General features: G+C 49.1%; 1 protein-coding gene across 5 annotated transcripts in view; it reads right to left on the minus strand.

Annotated features, from left to right (window-relative positions):
- Positions 1-25,955, minus strand: part of CYTH3 (cytohesin 3) — a 66,725-nt gene that overhangs the window by 37,850 nt on the left and 2,920 nt on the right. For 2 of the 5 annotated variants that reach the window (XM_043915336.1, XM_043915335.1), the window contains exon 1: positions 16,430-16,451. The exons of 1 other annotated variant lie outside the window; for it this stretch is intronic. In XM_043915336.1, coding sequence (XP_043771271.1) covers positions 16,430-16,436 — 7 coding nt within the window. In that variant the 5' untranslated portion in view covers positions 16,437-16,451. Of the gene's footprint in view, positions 1-5,262; positions 5,291-16,429; positions 16,452-19,542; positions 19,564-25,955 lie in introns of those variants that run through there. 2 more of the 5 variants (XM_043915338.1, XM_043915337.1) reach the window with 2 other exon arrangements.

The following is a 25,955-nucleotide window of genomic DNA, read 5'->3' on the forward strand; positions in this document are numbered from 1 at the left end:
CCTCCACGGGGACTGCTGACGCCCACTGCCCACACCCTCACATTCGAACGGGGTCTCACCGAGCCGGACCCCAGAGGCCAGCAAGCAGCTCTGCCTCTGCACCCAAAGGACACAGCCCTCCTTGCCTGTTTTACCAGGAGGGGATGGACTGACTTCACAGTCTGTGGCCCCAAGACAGGAGCCAGCCTCCCCATTCATGAACGCCTTGAGGACACATCACTGCTGTCCTGAGACGCCCCCAACAAGCCCTCTTCCCAATTCTCCCCTCCCAGATTCTCCCCCGTTTAATCCAACAAGCTGGGGGCTCCGCTCTCCTCCACCACCTGCCTTTACTAAGCCCCTTGTCTCCTGATCTCTGCACACGCTCTGGGTCTCGTGTGCCCCACTTGGCGCAAAGACGCACCTTTCTAATCCCTTCCTTACTTTCTGGCCCTTCCACCAGACCCACTGCCAAGCCCACTCCTGGATAAACTCAACCAGCCTTTAACCCAACCAGAGACAAGCGCATTCTTGCGCTTGTACAAGTACCACAAACCAGGAGGCAAATCAGTTCTCTGACCTTGGGAAACCCACAGCCAGACGCAGGCAGGCCCCCCGAGTCCAGACGCAGGCAGGCCCCCCGAGTCCAGGCTGCAGGGGCGGCCATAAGCCCCCAGGGGTCAAGCGCACTCCGGCCCTGACCACCGGGCCCGGGGCCCCGGGGTCTCCTGCCTCCCACTGGCCGTTTACCCTCCCAGCTGCTGCTCCTGCCCCTGTTAAGCCCAGCAAGGGCGCGGAGCCCTCCTCCTGGCCTGTTGTGAGGGGCCCCTGCCATCAGGGAACCCACGGAGCCTCCGCGAGCTGCCCTTGCCCAGGGCTCCAGCTCACAGAGCGTGCTCCAGAAATTGAGAGACAGCTCGCCAGTGCTGGCGGCAGCCAGGACCCAGCGGGGGCTCTGCGGCGGCCTTCTCCAGCCGCCTTCCTGGAGGAGGCTGCCTTCCGCGCAGGGCTCTCTGGCTCCCTTCTCCAGCCGCCTTTCTGGAGGAGGCGGCCTTCCGCGCGGGGCTCTCCGGCTCCCGCAGGTTCCGTGCCCTCCCCCATGTCTTCCCAACTGTTGCCTCCGGTCACTCAAACCCGCGCGCTCGCAGCCTCTGCCCTCACTCCTGCCACCCCGGATTCTCCTCTCCCCAAGCTCCCCACGCAGGGCTGCTCCCTGCAGCCTCGGGCACCCCCCGCCCCCGCGCCTCCTGACAGCTCAGCGCTGTCACCACGTCACACATCGTCAGCGGGGCGCGGGCTACTCCGGGATACTTAACTGCCTGCCAGACGTCCCGACCAGGACGTCACACAGACACACCACTGTGTCCAAAGCCACCCCGCCACCCCGAAGTCCACGCGTTTGGCTCACTCTGCTTGCCTGATTCAGGTCTTCCCTGGGCAGCGCGCTAGTTATCTCCAACCTGCACCCCAGAGGTCAGCAAGTCCTGCCAACCCCACCTCGGTGTCAAGGGCTGGTTCTGTTTAAGATGGCAAGCCTGTCTCTTCATCTCTAGTCCCAGTGGGTACCCTATTTCAAGACCTCCTCACTGCTCTAAATATAATACACACAGTTATCTTCCTACATCACCCAGCTGGTCAGCGTGCCCACCCTCCCCCCCAACCACGTGTCCCGTCTGCAGAGCTGCCAGCGAGGACAGCTTCGAGAGTCCCCAGACTGGGGGGGACAATTCCCGGACAGGACAGACGCCCACTGCCCTGGGAAAAGGACACAAGTGACTCCTGGGTCCTGACCAAGGCCTGCCTGTCCAGGAACTCAGATGCCACTGGCCCACTCTGCCTCTGGGCCAAGGAACCTCCTGGAGGCAAAGCAGAGAGGTTCTCATCTCTCCTGTTGGAAGTTCTCAGGGAGCCTGACTGCACAGGTCAGCCAGCAGGAGACACCTCAAGCCCCCAAGAGGAGGACACCATGAAAGGGTGACTCGGGCTCAACGCCACGCTGGACGCTCAAGGAGGGGGCTGGATTCAGCACAACGTGTACTGAGGACCAGAAGCACGGGGGCCCAGCGGCCCCGCCACGCCGCTGTGCGCAGGGCGGGCCAGCTGCGTGGACTACACCCGCTCCGGCTCCCGGCCCGGCTGCGGGACGAGCCCAGGGCCCAGCAGGGCCGTCCCGAAGGGGACGCGGGACTTACTCGTGCTCGGGAATGGGAGGGCTGAGCGATCTGTGGGCAGAACAAGGGCGTGCCGTCACCGAAGGTCCTTCCCCCCCGGCCCGGCACAGGAACCAGAGCCTCCCGCGAGCCGAGCAGCACCTCGCCTCTGGTCCTGTGATGGTTCCAGCCTCTCCCCGACCCGGCCCCTAGGCTCAGCGCGCTTCCCTGCCGTCGGGGGCACGTGTCCTCCCGGCAGGAGGACCAGCCGCTCGTTCTCCCAGGCTCAGTCACTGCTCGTTCCACGAGGTCGGCCCTGGTCCCTGTGGCCAGAACCGCTCCCCCTCAAGGCCAGGCACCCCGTGGCGGGGCCCCCGGTGCTTGTCCTGGGCTCCGGGTGCCCCCACCGAGCCCCCCACTCTCCTCCTCACACGTGGTGGTCTCCTACCACATATGAAACCCCACGAAATCTAAGATGCCACACCACAGACGGCAGCGCTCTGTATACACACATCTTCCTTTCGTCTACACAGTCTCCCAAGTCAGCGAACCTACAGGGGCGGCAGGAGTGGGAACCCAGAGAGCAGAAGACACAGCCGCGCGCTGGGTGTGTCTGCTCCACATCTCCACAACGCGGCCCGCACACCCGGCCGGCCGCGACGCTGAGCCACGAGGACGGCAGCGGCCGTGGGCAGTCACCATGGCCTTCCCTCACTGTGACGTTCTGACAGGAGAAGATACATCTCAAACACCTCAGACAGCCTCCCGACCCTGCCAAGCCTCCTCTGCCGACAGTTATCACTCAGACTACACAGCTTGTACCAACCAGAAGAATGAACTATTAACATTTTAGGAACCAGTTGTATTTTAAGTTGTTTTCTTTTTAAAAGAATTGCTTTTTAAGTTCAGGTCCATGAAAATCAGGAAAAAAAACACTGTGAATCTTGAGTATCTATTTTATTGCTTCATCTGTCACCAAAAGCAAGCACCCTCGGGCTGCCGTTCAAGTGCAGTCCCCCCACAGGTAACTGTTGGAACAATTCCCACTGAAGCAACTTCTTTACTTCACTTTTAAAAAGAATAAAAGGGCTGACGGGAAAATACTGAAAGATTAAAGAAACGACTGCTAATGAACAAGATGGAGTTCAACAAAGACTAGGGAGAGTCATGTGCTTATTAAAGAAAACGCAAACCACGATGCAATGTCAACAGCCTACAGTGTGGGTAAGCCTACTGAGCAAGCAAGAGGAAATTCTAAAAGCAAGCCTCTTGTGAAACCGTTGTGCTGGACGCTAGGGTGGGCACAGGTCACTAGACCTACGCCCAGACCCACAGGGTGTCCCACGCCAGAGCGAGCCCCGAGGTGACCTGAGACTCTGCGTGACGCGCCAGGGCGCCGTCTCAGAGGACCACTGGCGGAGGCGCTGTCCGCCGCAGGGGCAGGAGAGGCAGCGGGCACACGGGAAACCTCTGAAATTTCTGCTCAGTTTTGCTGTGAACCTAAAACTGCTCTCAAAATAAAGTCTACTTAAGACGAGTGGAAGAGAAGAGAGCCAGCAGCCCTTCCTGCCTGGGCTCCGCCCGTCACTGCCCACGAGTCGCCACCGTTGTCTCCAGCTCTGTCCCCGTTCCCCACTGCACTCGCTCCCCACGTCTTCAGCTAATGACTTGCAAATGTGATTCCCAGCTCTATTATCTGTCTCCTCAGCTTCAAACCCACGCCGCCTCCTCCTCCTTATGGAGGCCTCGCTAGCATCTCAAAACGCACACTTTCAGAACAGGACTCCGGGCCAATGCAAATGGACAAGAGACTAAAATCACAGGAATAAAATCTGGAGAGCAGATAAAATGATCACTTGCCAAAGAAATAACTGTGGAAGGAGAGAATCTAAGAGAACCAACCAAAACTCAACGTGTCTAGAAAACAGTAATTTGGTAAGCTAGTGAGACACAAAGTTAATACACAGAAAATCAACAGCTTACATAAATCCCAACAATAACTAGTTAGATAATAAAATGGAAACAAATGGGAAAGAACACCTCAATTAGGAGAGCAATAAAACATCGAACATCCAGAAAAAAATTTAATAAATGTGTAAAACTTGTAAGTGGAAGGAAAACTTTAACACATTCTTGCGTGACCTAACGGACTTAAGTGAGAAAACATCATGTTTCTGGATATAAAGATGCAACATCAGAAACACGTCAGACTCTCCAAGGTAATCTATAAATGTAAGGCCATCTCAAAGTGGCAGCTGTTTATTTTCTGCTGTAAACAAGCAAATTGTAAAGACCATAAGGGAAAAAAAAAAAAAAAAACAAGCAAAGAAAAAGGGCCAGGAAAACTCTGAAAAGAAAAACGAAAAGGGGGAAGAAACAACTCTAAACAATATTAAAACACCACAGCTAACGAGGAAGGAAAATTGGGCAGTACTGACATAACAGACAGACCAAGGAAACAGAACAGTTAAGTCTAGAAGGACTCAAATCAGATGGAAACTTAGTTTATGACAAGGCAGCAAGGTAAAGATGAACTTTTTAATAAATGGGGACACAACAGTCCTCTGGGGAAAAAAAAAACCTGTATGTACACATCATACACCAAAAGCAATGCCAAGTAGTTCAAAGACTTAAACGTAGAAAGGGAAACTATAGAATAAAACTCAGATACACTCTTTTATAATCTTGGAATGGGGAAGTCATTTCTAAGTATGACTCAAAATTAAGAAGCCGCAAAAGAAAAAAAAAATATATTTGACTACACTAAAAAATAAGATTTTCTTCATGACAGCAAAACAAGCCAACAAAATGTCATAAGCAGAGTCAAAAGAGAATCAGCAAACCGCAAGACATTTGCAGATCATGGGAATGAATGGCCCAAACACAGACAGACCTTCTAGAAGTTGAAAAGGAAAAGACCAATAACCCAGTGGACAAACAGGCACACAAGGAGAGGAAAGCAAATGAAAACTAAACCAAGATTCCTTTTCTGACCATCGGGCTGTCCAGACCCATAGGCTGGCCAGCATTCTCTGTTGATGAGGCTTCGGGGGCTCCTGAGGTCTCCCACGTGGTTGGTGGGAGTTAAAAATAGCAAACGGGTGTGGAAGTAAGTCTGGTAGCCTCTACCAACCTCTCAGATCCATTTTCCCTTTGGATCCAGAATCCCACTTGTGGAAATTTCTCTCTCAGATCAATTTGCAAAACTTGAGGACCCGTAAGAGGAGGCTGAACTGGGGACCCACGTGGTTCAGGTTCCCTGGGATACTTTAGGTGGCTCTCGGCCATGTCTGCGGATCACGTGGCAGGACACGTGATCGGGGGGCTGACCGACAACTGAGCCCCCTTACCTGATGCAACAGTGGACGGTGGGCGCCAGACAGAGGGGTCTTTACTACAGTCAGGCCTCTCGGTGCCTGAGAGGGTGAGGGCGGTGGAGGAGAACTGAGATGGGAACTGTACCGAGTCAGAAGGCACTCTGGGAAATGGTTCCCATCACTGGATATGTACCTTTTTTTTGGGGGGGGGGAGGCCTTGACGCGAATCTTACACGATTTTAGTTGCCGGACCAGGGACGGAACCCCGGCCCTCAGCAGTGAGAGTGGGGGAGTCCTAACCATGGGACCACTGGGGACATCCCGAGGACACTGCAGATAAAGCAGACTTGATTCTAACACTGAAGTCTAATCAAAATGGAAATGCTATCCTATTAGGAATACACTTGACGATTACCACAAGTCACAAGTCACATTTTTTTCTTCTTTGTTGTTTACTGTGAAGAACATTATTTGTGAGAATTCCAATGCGTACAGGTTTCTACACCTGCGGTCCGCAACGAGCAGGTAAGTCTGTGTTGAACATGCACGTCTGATGCAGCCAGTGAATCACAGTGAATCTGGTGCATTCCGTCCTGATTAAGGCTGGCGGTGTCAGACTCCACAGATAAAACAGCACACAGGCTGCCACCTCAGTGACAAAACAGCCTGAAGAAATACGGTTTCAGGTGACAAAATTCTAAACCCGCTCATCTACACGATTCCACTATGTAACTTAACACTTAACAGAACTTGGCGGTAACGTTTCCATGCATTCCAATTGCATTTGTGCCTGCACTACCTTTAGAATAATTTGGTATGTTTTTCAGAACATTTCATCAATCAAAAGCTCAAATATATGAAGAAGTATTCTGGTAAAATTCAAAACCAGAAACTGAAAGAAAGACTGGAAAAAGCTTCAAAATATCAAAAAAAAATTCTTGTATTACAATGAAAACTTAAAACTTTCAGTGGTCAAAATCTTGAATGAAACCTTCCTAAATTATCAGTAATTTAAATTTTTCATTCAACCATCCTAGAGGGAAAGACTGAATGATCTTTCTATTCCTTTTTTCAGTAATATACAACATTATTGTTATGTGCAGAGGTTATCAATTAGCTAGAGTAGGCAACCAAAAATGTAGGGAAACGTATGAAGTTGTGGCAAGCACAGAAAAGAACTGGGGGATCTGTCTGAGTTTTGACTTGTTTGTGGTTTTCTAAGCTTTCTAAAATTTCTAAGTTATGACTTCTTTCTCACTGTACACAATTTCGCTTTGATACTCAATTCTGTGATATTTTTCTTGAAGGGGGTGTTCCAAATGACGGACTTCATGTCCCACAAAAGCCGGCTCCTCCCCAGCTGGCCAAGGACGTCCGGGCTGGGCAGGTCACTGGGCTCTCTCCACTTCTCCGCCTGGTCCTCGCCACCCTTGGAAGGTGCACCTCTGGGGAACTGCGTCTAGAGGGAGCCGATGCCACACCAGAGCTGCCTCACCACCTCCGATCACACCGCCCCTCTTCCCCAATCCTTTCTGCCTCCAAGACCTTCCCAAAGATCTGTCCAAAAACATCTCAAAATAGCACGGGGATGAGTCACGGAGGATCTAAACTTCTAAACAAATACATTCCACAGAATGGATAATCTCCCACTAACCCCTACCCCCCAAAAGGCATTTACTTCTTAAAGATTTTCCCATATGTGGGCAGAAGAAAAGCAGGTAATTCTCCTCTAAATAAATTTAAAAAGCCAATAGCAAAAACAAAACTAGGCTGGGAATTCCTTGGCAGTCCAGTGGTTAAGACTGTACCCTCATTTCAGGGTGCACAGGTTTGATCCCCCGTCAGGGAACTAAGATCCCACACGACCTGACCCTATCCCATGAATTAAATTTACCTGTAATTTTCTCCCTCCAGTGATGTGGAATGTACATATCCTACTTCAAATATTCTAGAGGTTACTTGAAGTTATTTTTTTTTAAATCACACTAACTATATTTTTCCATTTTTCAAGATAAAAAATGAAACAGTAAGAGGAAAAGGCAGGACGTTTACTTTGTCACCAACCTCCCTGACCCCCCCATCACCTACTTCTTGGCTTGTTAGAGCAGCTTCAATCCACCTTTATTATTGCTGCCATTATTACTGAATTACTGTGGGTTTTTTTTTTTTATTATTACATTATCTTCTCTTGCAAGACTTACGACAATTGAATTTTGATTTGTAACCAAATCTATAATTACATAGACTTAAATTTATGTTTACATGATTTCAATTCCACCTCTATTTTATATCACAACTTTCTCCTTCCTAAGTTATTCTAAGTAATCTTTTAGTGGATTGGAATATATCTTTGAAAAAGTCCCCCCTCCCTCCAAGAAAAATTCACAGGTGGTCTATCAGGAAGATATTCGGTGCAGGTAGCAGGAGGAAAAAAAAAAAAAAAGCTCCTTAAAGAATAAGGAAATGTGCTGGCCCTTCTAATTCTTAAGTGCAAAGGCAGGGTCAGCTCCAGCAGAAGGCAGGGTGCCAGGCCTGACTTCTGTACCTTCACAGAACATGTTTGTTGCCTTCACAAATGAACAGCAATTAGTGTAATTATTTAATTCTTGGTTACAATCTTTCAGCCACAAAACTCTTACCCTCCCCTCTACTATCTTCTGGCAATGCTACAGTAAAGCCTAAAGTCATCCTGATTCTTCCTTGTTAAGTAATCCCCCCGCCCCCCTTCTGACTGGCTGTACTGTATTTTATCTTTGAGATCTAAAACCTTCACAAGCACAGTTGCTCTTTCCACTAATTTCATCTTAGCAGAATGAGCCCTTTCAATTCACAGAAGCAGCTGTTGTTTTTTCAGCTCAAAGATACATTTTCCATTGTATCTCTGATTACTGTTTCTATTCTGCTGGTTTGGGTGGTTTCCTCAGGAATAACTTATTTAGATCAGAGCACTGATTAACTTGCTACATTGGAATGATGTTCTTCCTGCAAATGCATTTAGTATCATTAAGGTTTCTTCCTCTCAGCTCATTCATTTCACTTTATCTGCCTTATCTCTCCTTTCAATCACGTTATTTCAGAGTCTTCCTTGAATTTTATTAAATTGAATTTTTTTTTAAAAAGCACAAAGCAGATTCAACCTGAAGTTGACTCACAGTTTCTATAATTAGTCTTCCTCAAAAATTACACTTTTCCTCTGCCTCAAAAAGTCCATCCCTCTTGCTTACTTTATCCTGGCAACACGTTGCTTCTTTTGCTTTTTATCATGGAACAAGGATATTCAGGTGCTATTTGCCCTCAAGACGACGGCTGGCACTGCTTAGGAAGCTGAGTTTGGGGGGCTTGTTTTTCTTCCCTTCCAGATCTCAGTCTGTGAGCTGAAGGGCCGATGCACATCAAGCTGCATCACGCATTCGCCAGTGGTCCAGCTTCTCCCTGAATCCATCGTGTTGCTTTTGTGACCTAGTTTCTGTACCTCACTCTCCATCTGGCGCGGCTTCTGCTCCAGAGAGTCGGGGTGCTCCCACTGCACCAAGGAGGCGGTGTGGGGCCGGAGGACCCCCGCTAGTCTTGAGCGCGGCAGCTGCCTGTGTCCTCCGGCCTCCAGCTGCTCCGAACACCGAGGCTGCGCGGGACCCCCAACCCTGCGCCCGCAGCCCCGCAGCCTCTCTCCCCCGTTCCTGCGATCGGCAGAGCCGAGGGCACGTCCTCCTACACTTCTAACCCTGCACCGAGCCCTCGGGCAGCAGTCAGGAGTCAGCCCCTGGGATCTCTTCACCCTGATTTCAACTCTCACCGTTCGGTTCTTCACCTACTTTCTTTCTCCTCCATCACTTCCATCAGAAGCTAGTGACCTGAGCGGGGAGGGGAGGCCGGAAGTCAAACACCAGTGCTTAAGTCCCACCTTCCGTCAAGTTTCCAGTGATCCTCTTCTCAAGGGTTCTAGCTTCTGAATCCTTCTCCTTTGGGAGGCAGTGACCCTCTCCATAAAGATTTTGTGTTGCATTTTCTCTTTCACGCTGTTAAGTCTCCCCATCCGTCTGGACATGTTCACAATAAGACGCAGCGGTGCGGCTTCCTCCAGCACTGGGTCAGGCGCCTTCCCTCCTCGACTTGCATCCTGAACGGGAAGGCTCACCGTGTTCAGTCCCGCAGGCTTCACGTTGGGGTGAAAAGCCCCCGTCACACAGCGGGGGAAACAGCTGCAGCTGAGTGCTGGTATCCACTCCGGGACCCCCGGTTCTCCCCCAGAGAACTCCATCTCCACGAAGAAATATTCGCCTGATGGCAAAGTGCTATCACCTGCCTGCCTCAAAAGAAGAAGGGAGAGGTGGGAATTCCCTGGTGGTCCAGCGGTGAGGCACTCCAACTGCTGTGGGCCCGGCTTTGATCCCTGGTCGAGATAAGAGAGGGAGCACCCCAGGGGGACGGCCTGAGTCCTCGACCACAACCATGTCCACACTCGCTCCGCTCAGGGGCTGCCCGAGGGCCCTTCTGCTCACTCTCAACCTGCATCCGGTTTTCATCTTCTTGTTGAAAGGTTCCAACTTCTTATCTCTTTCAAAGGTCTGCAGAAAACTCTCCTCCGGTAAAAGGTCCCTTTCCCAGTCTCTGCTGCTCTGAGTCTCCTATGGCCTCCTTTCTGACTGTCTGCTGGGACCTCAGGGTGAACTGGTGAACTGGTGTCTGCTGGGACCTCAGGGTGAACTGGTGAACTGGTGTCTGCTGGGACCTCAGGGTGAACTGGTGAACTGGTGTCTGCTGGGATCTCAGGGTGAACTGGTGAACTGGTGTCTGCTGGGACCTCAGGGTGAACTGGTGAACTGGTGTTTGCTGGGATCCCAGGTGGTGCTAGTGGTAAAGAACCTGCCTGCCAATGTGGGAGACTCAAGAGATGTGGGTTCAATCCTTGAGTTGGGGAGATACTGTGGAGAAGAGCATGGCAACCCACTCCAGTACTCTTGCCTGGAGAATCCCAGGGATGGGGGAGCCTGGTGGGCCACGGTCCAGAGGGTGGCAAAGAGTCGGACACAATTGAAGTGAGTTAACACGCATGCAGGATGAACAGAGGACGAAGTCTGGTCTCAGGTGTCCGCCGCTGGGACTGCACTTGCAAAGTCTCACTGGATCCCCACTGGGAGATTCTCTGTGCTTCCGTTAACACATTTCAGTACAGCTCACTGGGAAAGCCAGCCTCTTGTACCCGTATGTTGGTTTCCAGTGTAAAGATCTTCTACAGATGATGTGGTTCCGCTCTGAAGCAACCATGCAGAGCATTACAAACACTCTAAACCAAGGCATGACGACAGCAAGGCTTCAGCGTCGTCCTTCTTCAAATAAAAATGTCGAAAGTAAACTTCAGCTTTCTCAATGGGAAGAAAACACATGCCAACTTAAAAACCTTCAAGGCAGCACACAAACCACGCTCCAACCACGTGACAGAGGTGAGTAAAATCTCTCCAGCCAATCCAGGCCCCCTGCACTCCCAGGCAGAGCGCAGGCGTTCCAGGCTGAATCATTCAGGGTGTGGATGAGCTCGGAGAATGGAATCATGCTACAACGCCGAAGGACTTGCTCAGAGAAGGGAACATAGATGGGCCATGTCCATGAAACGTCCAGAACAGGCAAATCCACGGCGACAGAAGGCAGAAGAGTGGGGATGAGTAGGGAGACTTGTGCTAACAGAGATGGAGCTCTCTTTCAGGTGATGAAAATGTTCTAAAATTACGTGATGGCTGCATAACTTTGTGAATACTAAAAACCACAGAATTGTATAACTCTAAAAGGGTGACTCTTCAGACACAGAAAACAAAGTTGTTACCAAAGAGGGGGAGTGGGCGAGAGGGATAAATTCGGAGCTTGGGATTAGCTGATACAAACCAGCATCTGTAAAATAAACAACAAAGTCCTACTGTATAGTATGAGAGCTATATTCAATGTCCTGTGCTAAACCATACTGGAAAAGGACATGAACAAGAACGCATATTAATGTATTTACAACTGAATCGCACTGCTGTATGCCGGAGACACAACACTGGTCATCAACTATCCTTCAATTTTTTAAAAAAGGAAAAAAGTCAGGACACTTTAAAAAAATAAAGTTTGAAAAACTTTTAAAACCTAGACAGAATGAAAATAAAAAATAAATTTTTTTAAAAGGGTGACAAAATAGTATGTAAATGACGGCTCAGTTTCTAAAAAAAAAGGGAAAAAAGAAGAGGAGGTTTTGTAACACCTTCATCAGACCTGTCGCGTCAGGAGAAGAGGGTCTCTGGTGCTCCACAGAGCAGCAGACCTGAGACACCACCAGGCTGTTCTTTTGTTTAGTCGCTGAGTCGGGCCCGACTCTTTGCGACCCCGTGGACTATCGCCCGCCAGGCTCCTCTGTCCACGGGATTCTCCAGGCAAGAATACTGGCGTGGGCTGCCATTTCCTTCTTCAGGGGATCTTCCCGATTCAGGGACCGAACCTGCATCTCTTATGTCTCCTGCACTGGCAGGCGGGTTCTTTACCACTAAGCCACCTGAAGTTTAAAAAAAAAAAGCAAAAACTATGACTAAAACTGGGACAGGACGGAGGTAGAGGAGACTGGGGGAAGTCTCTTGAAGGGTCATAAACCGCCCCCCCTCAGCTCCTCTCAGTGGGAGGCAGAATATAGTAACTTGTGAGGACCCAGGAGACTGAACTGTCCAGCGTAAGATAGGTGAGGATTCTTCAAACAGCGGTCCTGCGGGCACAGACACAGCAGGGTCTCGGGGACAGAGCGGACTGCTCTTCCATTTGTTGAGCTGCACTCATTTCTTCATCCACTCAAGTGTCACGGGTTTATTTTCCTCACAAAGTTTACACAGCCTTAAGACACTCGACGATATTTCTAGGCTAAATAATAAACATATTTACTACTGATGCCCTGAACCTCAGAAACGTAGAGAGATCATCTAAAAACAGAGTGCAGAGTTTCAAGGAAACCTGCCCAGGAAGTCCAGTCCAGAACCCACAGCTTGGACGATCACCATGGAACCGCAGGACTTCTTCACAGGCCCTGCTGGTCTCGAATTGCCCCCTGACAAGAAGTCTGCTACAACTAGAAGAAACCTGAGAACCTCCTTAACATTAAAAAAAAAAAAAGAAACAAAATGTTCAAGATGCACAAGCATGTGAAAATCACTAGTCTTATGATTACTACATTGATCACAAAAACTATTAGTTGGAAACCCATAATCCATTTTCCACTACCAAGTGAGGTTACGTGCCTCCTGCTTTTAAGGTAGTGGTGGCTCATATCATAAAGAATCCGCCTGCGATGCAGGAGACCTGGGTTCGATCCCTGGGTTGGGAAGTTCCCCTGGAGAAGGAAATGGCTGCCCACTCCAGTATTCTTGCCTGGAGAATCCCATGGACAGAGGAGCCTGGTGGGCTACAGCTCATGGGGTTGCAAGAGAGTCGGACACGACTGAGCGACTAACACTTGTAAGACAGAGCTGATCAGAGACGAGGGCTTTTATGGGAATTATATGGAAGCGGACAGGCAAATCTGAAATCTAACTTCACTGAACTGCTGATTCTATACTAACTTGCTCTCTGGCAAATGAGTTAAGTATGAGTTCTACGGAACAGATCTAAGGAAAGAGAACACCGCTCTTTCCCCACACTGCTGCCCCCTCCGTGGGAGCATGAACAGCACTTTGAGGGGTCCCTGCCCCGCTGAAAACACGTCGGCCTCGTGCATACGCTCTGGTGACACGGCTGTTCACCTAACGTGACTAAAAGGGAGAAACCGAGACGCCTGCCCGACTTCTCGCAAACAGAAGGAACACTTCAGGGTGGGTCTGGCAGGGAGACTCCGGGAACCAGTCACTGCTTCTCCAATACTTCTGTAGAGTGCCACTTTTTTTTTTTCCCACCCTGCCCTTTCATTTATTGAATTTTCATACAATGAGTGTGCTATGATCATCACCGGATACACTAACAACAACAGAAAAAGCTACAGCTGGATCCTGTATTAGTCTCAGCTGCAGCTCAAGTCTACAAACATTTAAAGCCAATAGGAAGGCGCAGAGGGAAGCAGAGAGGAAGAAAAAGACTTGTTCCTGAGAGCTGGAAGGTCTGCTCTGCCTCCAAGGTTCTGGCAGCAAAGACATCTCTTCTGTGTTATGTAAATAGTTTGTCTTACTAAGTTTTCCAATTCTAAAGCTCGTTTCTTTGTGAAACCAGGGCCAAATATTAAAACAAAATCCTCAGTATGTTAAGCCAGATAACTAATCACCTCCATATGGGGGTGGGCTAACCAACCACTGTGTGCGCTGGTTCCAAGTGCGCCCACGCGCACACTCCGCTGACATCTGAGCCGGTTAGTAACTCCTTTTGGTTACCAATCTGATCCACACTTACCAAAGAACAAGAAAAATGAAGGTGGCTTTGACCTTGAATCCAGCAGATGACTTTAACATATAGTTCTTTAAATGACATTAAAGAAACCAAAGCATTCCTCTCTCCTGTTTATATATATGTCATCTAGACTACAGGATACAAACAATGGTATCAGGCAAACAGCCTGAACTCTCTTAAAAAGTCATTGTAGGGAAAAAAAAAAGGTTTTTTTCTTTTTAAAGACAGAGGAGACAGAACTAAATACAAAGTGTAAACCCTGATGGGAATCTAGATAGGTGAGAAAAATAGTTATAAAAGGCACTGTGGAAAAAAAATTTTAAAAATTAAAAAAAAAAGGCACTGTGGGAACAAACTGGGGAAAGCAGAAATTGAATGACATGTGAAAGTACAGTATGGGCGTACCGCTGGTTCCCTTAAGGACAGCAATGGTTGTGGTTAAGTAGGAGACTGTCCTCGGGAGATGAACGCTGTTTAGTATTCAGGGACAGAGTGTCATGTTATACATAACTTACTTTCAAATGGGTTAGCCAAAAAAAAAGTAGTATTAACAGTGTTGAGAGATAAGGCAAATGTGGCAAAATGCTAGCAATGAGGTTAACAATACATGGATATTGACAACACTATTTCAACTTTTTTGTAGACTCGAAGATTTTCAAAATACCAACTTGAGAGAGAAAAGAAACAATAATCAATCTGCCAATCACCGGTTATTCCTAGGCCCAAACCCACAGGATCCTCCCCTCTGCTCTGCTGTGAATGTAAGTGGGGGCAAAGGGGCTGGCCTCTCTGATGACTAATGGCTTTAAATGCCTACTGATTGGGATTTTTGATAAGTTTTTCAGGACATATTTTCACATGGGCTTTTTCATGTCCATTTTACATATCAGAAGACTGAGCCTTAAGGAGATTACGTCATCGACACAAAGCCTCAAGGCTGGAGGTACCCACGGCTGCAGATATTTGCTTAAAAATATGTCAACAGCAAATAACCGGTTCAAATGTTTAAACAAACCTCCCTACTAGATTCAGATTCTCAGAACAAACCACTGACGCCATGGTTGACTATCTTCTGCCTTAAACTGGGGAAACTGTCAGAAACATCTTTCAGTGGCTGACCTGATGGGGCAAACGGGCAAACCCTGAACTCTTACTGCCCAGATTTCACAAGGGAGAAGGGGGCTCTCCAAACCCCCGGGACTGAGGTTATCAGTGCAGGAGACGGTGCGTGGCTCATCCCAACACAGCCAGCCAGGAGGAAGCGAGGCAAGGACAAGAAAGGCCACCCGCCACAGCGCTGAGTCACCCCACAGCCCCCCGATTCCAATAAACGGATAAAAACAGTGGTCTCTGGATGGATGAAGGGTGAGGGGGTGAAGGGGCATTAGGAAACAAGAGCTTCAAGAAAACATGCAGAAACAGCCTCAAAATGAAGGGCTTATATTAAAAGACTCCCCTCTCCAGCACTTGGGGAAGGTGATCGGGTTAGCTTTTGCCACCGGAGCTTGGTCTTTCATCTCTAACTAGTGAGCACTGGGCGGGCCCTGGCTGTCAACTTACAGCTCTTTTAATTAAGGAAATGGTTCTCCGGTCAAATCTGTTCCTGAAATTCCCAGTCACCAATCTGTTTGATTGCTAAAACCAAGATAAAACCGCCCAGGCCAAGCTCATGGGATTAGAGAAGCTTCTAGGCGTTCCCTCTCCGAAGGGAGACAGCTGGGGCCAGCGACCACCCACCGGGGGGCAGCGGGCCGGGGCTCACCCCTGACTCGGGGCTCCTGGGCAGGCCTGCTGCAGGTCTCCGGGGGCTGGAAGGACTACGTGAAGCAGATTTTCCTCTCAAGGGTGCAATGCTTCTTACCCTACCCCCAAATTTTCACAAACCCCTGGAGAAGAGAATGGCCACCCACTCCAGTATTCTTGCCTGGAGAACTCCATGGACAGAGGAGCCTGAGAGTCGGACACGACTGAGCGACTAATAGGCACGCACACATTTTCACCAACAGAAAAGGGAGAAGGAGCCAGACACTTCTGAAAACCTTTCTCAGCTTCACACACAGGCGAGTCTGCTCTGTGCAGAAAATGTGACACAGGCCTCAGATGCCCCTCCGGGGGACGGGGCGGGAGGGAGGCCCCCGAAGGTCCCAGAGGCTGAAACCCGAAAGCCAAGAGTCTCACACTGACAGCGGCACAGCCCCCGGGGAAGCAACTTGGCTTATGTTCTTTCCAGATTAAAAAAAATAATAATCATCATGTTCTGCACGTCCGGCCAAATAACCGGGCATCTAGGAGGCAGAACCACCACAGGGGCTGCCAGACGGGCGTGGGACCTGCACGCGCTCCCGCGGGCTGCCCCGCCGGCAGGAACGTTCTCGCGAGCAAGAACCCAAGCCCCTCCGGACCAGCCTGACCCGAGGAAGGAGGGAAGAAGGCACGTGACTTTTTGTCGACAACATCATGGTAACCGTCTGACTGGCACAGAGCTTAACCGCGATTTTCAATGAAAAGGCTAAAGCTCTGCAAACGTGCGTCTTGGGGGAACCCACGGAGACACTGCGTGATTCCTGGGGAAACGCAACATTTCGGAAGAACACTCACCCGACATTAATATTCCTGTTGCATGGGCGATGAAAGGCATCATTTTATTCTCAAGACAGTCCTCGCCCTCTGAGTGCATCACACACTGCATCAAAGTCTGTGGCCACTTGTCCTCCCACACTCGGGAAATACGGCCTCATCGTGTGAACAGGCCAAACACTGAAAAGTCACTGAAATCCTCCCGTTTTCCCATACTCTAACACACACAGAAATGAACTCATCTGCCTGTCTCAATTCAAAAAAATTTTAATCTAATTACTGCAACTTGGAAAAGGACATTCTTGATCGCTTTATTTCCTCTCCGAAGAGCTCAAAGGAAGTCCTGTCTTCTAACAGAATATTAAATGGCCAATGCCTGCCGCTTCTGACTGCTGCGATTTTTTTTTTAAATCCTTCTGTGTTAAAATAAATGTAGTCATAAGGATGTGCCAAATGAAACGGTTAATGAATTTACGAGCATGTGAAAATACATTTTGTTTTATTCAATGTAGGAGAAAGTGTTCATCTCAGAAAGAAAGTATAACCTAGCCTAGTTCTTAAAGGGATAAATATATACACCCAGCGGACACGCGTGGGAGAGAGATGAGGTTTCCTCCAGGCCGTCAGTGGCCAAGACGAGATCCTTACTCTGATAAAGAAGAGAATGAAACCCGCCTGCTGCTCCAGCCAGCAGCAGGCGACCCCACGGCCCCTGGCTCCAGCCACCTCTCCGTAGCCCCAAAACAAGATAGGTATTTATGGCCCCACGAGACAGGACACATGGAGACGGGAGGGGAGAGGGCCCTGCCGGGTAGATGGGACCCAGCAACTCCACCCGGCAGACCATCCTCAGCGTGGGGGCCTGGAACTGGACAGGTTTGAGGGGCACCATGAATACACGCTGGCCGCCACCCGGGCCGACAAAGGCTGCGGTAAGAGCAGGAACTGTTTCTTCCTGAGTATTCCTCCAAGAAGGAAAACACTCTCCCAAGAAGTCCTCCTGCAAACTGCCTCTCGCAGCTCATGCTGAACTTGGCTTCTATATCCTTCCTTCAATCAATAAGGAAAATGGGATTACCTTTACTGGTTTAGATGGCTTAAGCAAATCAGGGTTGTTAAGCAAGGAAGAAAGGGAGGATTTATTTGGGATATGGAGCAAAATGGGCTGATACAGACTCCAACTCAGCCCTACAGACGGCCAGCCTGCACGCAGTGGGCAGCAGAGAAATGACCCGGTTGACCTGCCCTTCTCCTGCTGCCCTAAAATGTCTAGGTCCTGTTTTCCGGTTTAAAATCAAGGGTTGTTATTTAAAAGTTACATGTTATAGAAAGCAAAAATTTTTTAAATACTTTCAAAAGTCTATGCAGCCACCCTAGCACTAAATCAACTAGAGAAATAGCTAAATAGTGACTGCTTTAATGAAGCCTCATATTATCAAATTGTGGTTTTAAAGAACTTCCAGAATGTAAAATAAATGCAACCCAGATGTTCTCTAAAAAAAAGAAAAAAGAAAACAAGATTGTTTTTACTTCATAGCAACCAAATAGGTCAACCCATTTCCTCCTTCAGAGAATTCTCAGAGGACCACAAACTCCACTTGAAGAGCATGTGTTTCATATGCATCTGTCCAGAGAAAAAGGAAACTTTGCCGTCCAAGATAAACGGAGGATATTATATGTTCCCATGAAAGTGAATTTGAAAACTGCAGTAAGACTGTGTCTACATGTTGCCAAACATCTGGATGAAAACCGGGAAAAAAAAAATCGTTATTACCCAGATATTGAGAAATACTTTCCAATTATCATTAAAATGCCCAATTTTATAGCAAACTGCCATGTTTTACAGCAAACTGCCATTTTTATTAATTACAGGAATAAGTTGCTCAAAAGAAAAGTACAATAATTTTTAAAAATTGCCTTGCTATGAGTTTAAGATAGGAATTTATTTCTCCCTATTTGAACAGTGATCCTGGTGACATTAAGTCAGTGAAAAGAGTAAATTTGCTCTACCAAAGTAAATCACAAAATATTCTTAGCCAACTGAATTGACTCAGGTGAGTCTTTTCTAGTATTTACAGAAAACTGAAAGATATTTACCCAAAATAAACACTTGCTGAATTGTTTCCAGTCACATTACAAAATATGACAGGCTCTCACGTCAGTTCTATCATGTCAACTGGGAGACTGACATTAGCTGTAAAAAGCTGACAAGCTTGAGTAACTTCAAAATCAGGATGGAGGGACTTCCCTGGCGGCCCAGTGGTTAGGACTCCACGCTTCCACCTCAAGGGGTGCGAGTTCAATCCCCGGTCAGGCAACTAGGATCCCATGGGCCACATGGCCAAGACAGACAAAAAAAAAAAAATCAGGCTGGAGAATCATGTATTTTTCTACTCTCATTTAAATGATTTACTGTTTCCCCACAAGTCTGAAATATTTAATATGCTTCATGCAGCTTTTGGGATACTATGGTAAAACCTATTTTTTCATTTCATTTCACTTCAGAAGTTTTAACAATCCTCTATTACAAACCGATGAACCTGCTTCTTGAAGGATGTGCCAATAACTTTAAGAAAACAATTTCTCTCTCCCAAAGTTATTTATAATAAGAGTGGGAGTGTGCAAACAGCGCTGTTACCCTAACTCGCCTGATGGATCACTTCTGGTCCTCCACCCGCAGGATTTACTTCAGAAGTGCTTGCCTTTCTCATCCTAAGCTCCCCGCCGCTAGCTTTCCCTCGTTCTCACACAGCAAACTTCTAGGAAGGGCCACGGCCCAGGCCACTCCTCCCAAGGTACAATCTCTCCCGTTCACTTTTAGCCCTCTCTGGTCTAAGGTCATCAAACCCTGTAGACACGTGCTCACTCTCAGCTCAGCCCGCCTCTCGTTCAGACCTGGGTTCCCCTGGTGGCTCAGACGGTAAATCGTCTGCCCGAGATGCGGGAGAATGGAGCTCGATCCCTGGGTCGGGAAGATCCCCGGGAGAAAGAAACGGCAACCCACTCCAGTACTCTTGCCTGGAAAACTCCATGGACAGAGGAGCCCGGTAGATGACAGCCCACGGGGTCGCAAAGAGTCGGACAAATGACTGGGCAACTTCCCTGCACTTCATTCAGCACAGCCGACCACTCACTTCCTCTTCTTCAAGTGCTCCTCCTGCAATTCCACACAGCCTTCAAGATTTTCTGGACTTCGCTGGCTACTCTTTCTTGGTCTCCGTTATTGAGTTGTCTGCAGTCCTGGGATTTTCCCCCTCTCTCAACTCTCTCTCCAAGTGATCTCACTCATCCATTCCCATGAGTTAAAATGAGTTTAAATCTTCCTAGCAGACTACACAGCTAATCATCTTCCTACCATCTCTACCAGGTCATCTCACAAACAGGTCTGATTCTAAACACCAAAACTGAACTCCTGAGACTCTGTTTCCAGTAAAAGCTGACCAGTTTGTTGCAGACAACCCTTCTGCCAAAAAACAACTTAAAAAGCTGAGCACGTTGTAAGAACTAACTGTCTGAAGGTATCAGAGAGCTGCCTAACGCAGTGAGGACCTAGGAGGCCAGGATCCCAGAGAGAAGGTGCAGAGGTGAGCCCAATCATCTGAGCCAGTTTCCTCCTTGAGACACTTGCCAATTCAGGCAGAGAGTGAAAGGCCAAGAAGCTAGGCAGAGACAAGCAGTTGAGAATCTGAGGTCAGCAGAATCTCCAGCAGTCTGATGGGGCTGGGAGACCAAATTAGAACTCAGGGGCTGCCAAGCAGAAGAGGCGCTGGTAAACACCCCGAGCTTGCAGCTGGAAGCACTGAAGAACCATAGCCTAGGAGAGGGTAGGCCACAGGGGGATCGACCCTCACGGTCCTAAGGTGGGATTTCCCTATCCTAACTGCCTGCCAGAAGCCTCTCTCGAGGAAGAGAATCTCAAACTACCCCTACCATTTTTCATCCCCACCATCCAGAATTTAATTAAAGCTTAACAGGCAATCTAGAATCAAGACCACAGGCTGAAAACCAAGGGTGAAACAGACAACAGAATAAATCCACAGGATGCCCAAATGTTTATCAGACACCTATAACTGATTAATACAGAAAGTCACTGACAAGATGAAAATTTTTCATAGAAAATCGGTATCTAAAAAAAAAAAATCAAGAACACTGAAAAGGGCAATGACTGAAATTAAGAACGTAACAGACGGATTCAAAAACAGATTAGACAGAGCCAAAGAAAGGATTAATGCACTGGAACTTAGGTCAGGAGAAAATTATGCAGAGTGGAGCAAGGAGAGATCAAAAGGATGAAGAACAGGAAACACGCCGAAGAGATACAAGGACATGATGAAGCGGTAATCAGTGTCCCAGAGGAGAAGAGACAGGACATGCAGCCGAAATAACACACGTGGAGACAGACGCTAAGACGTCTCCAAATCTAACTGAAGAGTAAGTCGTTTCACTGTCCTGCCAAAAGAACCACCACCGGCTCCAACGAGGACAAATTCAAAGAAAACCACCTCTGGACACTGCGCAATCACCGGACAGAACTAGGAACCAAGGGCAGAGAGAAAAATCTTAAAAAGCAGCCCAAGGGGAGGGGAAAGACACACCACCGTCAACAGAACAAGCCTGATACAGCGACTTCTCAGCACACGCGATGGAAGGCAGAAAGCAATGACTCGACCCTCAAAGCTTGGCAAGGGATTAACCAGCTAACCCACAGCTGCACACCCAGAGAAACTGTCCTTCACAAGTGAGAGCAGAACAATGACACCTTGGGCCAAAAAAAAAAAAAAAAGAAACAGATGAACCCTCCAAACAGTCTTCTCTCAAGACTTGCCCTTCTCTTGAAGCCGCGCACCACCTTCGGTCACAGGAGCCAGAAACCGAGGCGTCACCTTCGGCTTCTGCAGTTCCTTCTCCTTTAACCTCCAAGCTGTCAGTACATCATTCTGATGCTCCAAAATACATCTAGCAAAGCCATGCAGATTAAAACAACACATTCTCTTCCCCAGGAGACAGCAAGACCTTTAAAAAGTCTCACAAATGGCAAGGGTTGATTAGAATACTGATAATACGCCTAGTGAGAAAGGAACCTGCCAACATCTGGGGAAACAGAAAGCATACCTATAACCCACAACTGCGATTCTAGAGATACTTGCGAGAAACTTTCACACCTTTGTAAACGGAGATGAGCCCCCCCTTAGTGCTGTTTGTAACAATGTAAAACCAAGGGGAGAGTCCAAGGAAGGATGAGAGAAATAACACATAAACAGGGTCTCTATGGAACAGCGTGGATAACCTCTAACTTGAGCTGCAGAACACTACATGCAGCACAATGTCATTTTTAACAGTTTTTAAACCCCATGCATTGCTCGTGGGCACACACACATACATGTTCAAGCATGAGAACCATGCCAGGGAGCCCACATCACACTCATCACGGGTGCCTCGAGGGAGCACGAAAGGCGGCAGGAGCCAGAACTGCTCGACAAAAGCAAGTTCCGCTCACTCAGTTTATGAACAAATATTTACTGACGGCCGGTTACACACAGCGGCCCTGGTCTTAGACACACAGTGAGCAGACCACAGTCCTGCTTTCACAGAACTCACATTCTGAGAAAGAAGACACAAACTATGACCCGGACAGCAGCAGGTGAGGAGCGATAAAAGCCAAGCAGAAAAAAGGCAGCTGGGAACGGGGACAGCGAGATGCTGCTTACCACAGGCTGGTCGAGGAAGACCTGTGCGGGAAAGAGACCCGTGAACAGAAGCCGGAAGGAAGGAAGCCAGGGCGTGCCCAGCCATCCAAGGGGAGACGGCCGTGGGAAGAGCAGGGGCTGGGAGTGCTCGGCAGGTTCACGGAACAGCAAGGAGACCGGCGGGGACACAAGTGAGGGGATGCATCCACGGTGGAGAGAGGGCAAGGACGGGCCGAGATAAGAGTGGTCTCTATGTTTTAAAAGGGTTATCAGCACTTCCCAGGTGACTCAGTGGTAAAGAATCGCTGGCCAGGCAGACATGCAGGTTCGATCCCTGGGTCGGAAAGACCCCCTGGAGAAGGGAACGGCCAATCCGCTCTGCTATTCCTGCCTGGGAAATCCCACGGACAGAGGAACCTGGTGGGCTACAGTCTATGGCATCACAGAGAGTCAGACACGACAACCACCACCAGGGCTGCCACGGAGAGCTCGCGAGAGCCCGTGTGTGGTGCACACAGCTGAAGACGCCTACTGTCGGGCCTCTTGGAGGAAAAGCGTGCAGCCCCCCACCGAGGGCTCGGGGACCCCAGACCGCAGGTCCTGGATGCAGGCAGCAAAGGGCTCTGGGTGAACCGAGGTCAGCACGGACGTGGAGAGGAGCGACACGACCTCTGGCTGCCAGACGCCAAGGACAGCATCGGGGAGGGGGAAGGACTAAGGGAGGACTAAGGCAGCAGAAGGGGAGGCCGGCATTGAGACCCCGCCCGAGCCACGACGCTGCCGGGCGCAGAGGTGAGACACGCACCTGAAATCAGGTGACAGAACACAGAACAGCTACTGATGAATCCTGGGTAACACGCGCGCTTCACTGCCTTCTGTACTCTGCCTGCACTTCTGCCGCTCAATCCGCCTTGCCCTGGGGCCCGGCCCTGGTCCTCCCGCCCCTCCTCCCCTCGGGCACAGGGCAGGAGGGCAAGGCCTCTGGAGCCAGCAAGCCAGGGGTCGAGGCCCGGCTCCACCACCTACTGGCTGTGGAGCCTGAACCGGGTTACCTGGCTTCCTCGGGCCCCCAGGGTTTCCCTTTTCACCCATAAACGGTGCTGACGTTAAGTCCCTACCAGGTTTATTGCGCAAAGTAAATAGGTTAAGATCCGTAAGGCAGGCGGGACAGAACCAACCACAGAGGCCATTCTGTAAACATTAGCTACAATTATTTAAACATAAATCAAATGTCATTTCCCAGGTTGAAACCCTTCCTCTTCATTGGCTTCATGCACCTCGAATAAAATGTGAATTCCTTACCTACTCAAACTGCCGGACACACCCCAGTTCCCTCTCTGCTCAGGCCACACAGAGCAGCTTTGGGTCCTCTGCTGGCCAGGCCCCGGACTCCTTCAGGCCACCCCTGAAGGAGCTTTCTCTCCTCGAGGCCACCTGCCCCCGCCCCACCCACCCCACCGACCCGCTCCAGCCCCCAACCTCTCGCCCGTCCTCCACTCCCCTTCACACATCAGCATAATCTGCAAGGACTTGATACATCTGTTTACATTTTTTCATCAGTCTCCCATCTAAACAAAAGTCCCAGGAATGCAGGAAATTCAGCTGCTTTATTCACCATATTCACCCTTTCACACAGGGCATTTGGCAGGGACAATATCGATGTCTGCAGAATAACTGTTCTAGAAAGAGAGGACTCTGAAAGCTCCCATCGAGCCACTTTTTAAGCATTCAAAAGAAAGCGGTTAATTTCTTATGCACAGGCTGAAAAAATACGTAATGTATCCCACAACTTTCTACATACCATCCTGACATTTTAAATATATAAAAACTCTCCAAAATATCGAAGCACTATCTGCTACCCCTGAAACCAACGTAACATTGTAAGTCAACTATGTTTCAACTTCAAAATTTCTCTCAACAAGGGTGTTTCCTTACCAGTGTGCTATTTTTCTGGGAAACTGGTTTCCAGTTTGGGAAACAATGGAGATGGACAAGCTTTTTTTTGAACCACAAACACTAAAAAGGCACAGAGAGAGGTTTCGGTCTCCCAGCCTCCGTCTGCCTCCCCACCAGGTAACCACTGTTCTCAGTTCCTTGTTGAGCCTTCCTGAGAATTTTCATGCAAGCACTTCCTTTTTGCCCCCTTTCTGAAAACGGAAATGGTAACAAACAATGCACATTCGCTTACACTTTGCTTTTCTAACTTAGTAAAACATTTGGAAGTCTCTGCCCATCAGTTTCTAACGAGTCTCCTCATTCCTTTCTACAAGCTTACATCTTCACTCGCCATCTGGGTATATAACCTGCAACACAAACTCAGGTTATTCCCCATCTTTTGCTATTACAAACCACACAGTGAATAGTCCTGTATCTCACACAGGTAAAAATATATGTTAAATTCCTGAACCAGTATTGCTGCCTCAAAGGATATGTGTATGTGTGCATGCTCAGTGGCTCAGTCGTGTCTGACTCTTTGCGACCCCATGGACTGTAGCGCTCCAGGCTCCTCTGGTCCATGGGATTCTCCAGGCAAAAATACTGGAGTGGGTTGCCATTTCCTCCTCCAGGGGATCTTCCCGACCCAGGGATCAACACTGCATCTCCTGCATCGGCAGGCAGATTTTTCACCACAGTGCCAAACTGCTGCATCTCTTTTGGGCCCACCCACAGAAAACCTCTAAGGAGCTGAAGGAGAGGGAATTTAAAACAGGGGGTTGGTTACATGTGTGATAGAAAAGTCAAGGATCATACAGGAAATAGTGAGATGATGCAGAGATTAGCAAGAGGAACAAGCGGCCACCATCTCTACACTGGAGGGTCAGAGGAAGGATGGCTTTCCAGAACTCAGGGCCTCGGTCAACAGGCAGGAGCTGGAGCCAAAAGCAGACCAACCGCTACACACGCGGCCAGAGGCGGAAGGAGAGGGCGGATGGTAACCTGGAGCCTCCCTGAGCTCCTGCCATCCAGTCACCCACTGGCGCCTCCCACTGGCCAAACCGCCCCGAGGAGGTGAGGAGGTGAGCCCGGGGCGGGCGCAGGGCAAGCGATGGATCCACACCCACCAAACTCTGGCGGGCGCTGCCCCCTTGAGAGCGGTAACTGATGGATACTCTGGCCCACAAATGGTTTCAGGTGTGGGGGTTATCGCTCGTCTGACAGGCGGAATCCGGGATCTCAACCTGGTCTTAATTTATGTGTTTTATTGAGGGAGGTGGAGCAGCTGCTCACGTAAAGCACAGATTTCACTCGCATGTACACGGGCTGCGGCTCGGGGGTGGGCGTGGGGGGCTGGAAGAGGGAGAGGGCAGCCCAGGAGAGCTATTCACTTCATCTGCCACAGATGGTCCATGCAGGAAGTTCAATCAGACGGGCTCCCAAACTGAGCCTTAGGACGGTGGCAACAAGCCAGACAGCTTCCAAATACAGACACGTCTCCAGAACTGTTTGAGAAGAACTGAGAGGAGCCAGGGCCCCCAAAGGAGTCAAAAATACCTGAACTGCACTCAACTACGGTTTCAAGCAACAATGTGGTTACAAGTACCGACTGTGCGCTTGTCTCCAGCACCCCCAACCTGTTCCTCCTCAGAACGGCCTTCCAGCCATTCCCACCACCATCCTCTCTCCTTACCCTGCATTTAAAGAACAAGAAACGCCCTGGAGAAAAACTCCAATGATCAAGCAAGCAGGAGTCTCCTGTGAAGTCTCCTAACCTGACCAACATATTAGCAAAGAAGATATTTTAAATTATTTTGCCTCTGGCATGACTACTGTTTGAATAGATTATTTACCCTCTCTTGTAAACAAGCTGAAACTGACTTCCCCATATACAGTTCAAAGTTCTGTACTACAGTCTTAAAAAT

The sequence above is a fragment of the Cervus elaphus genome, chromosome 10 (genome assembly GCF_910594005.1).
Source record: "Cervus elaphus chromosome 10, mCerEla1.1, whole genome shotgun sequence".
Classification (NCBI taxonomy): Eukaryota; Metazoa; Chordata; class Mammalia; order Artiodactyla; family Cervidae; genus Cervus; species Cervus elaphus.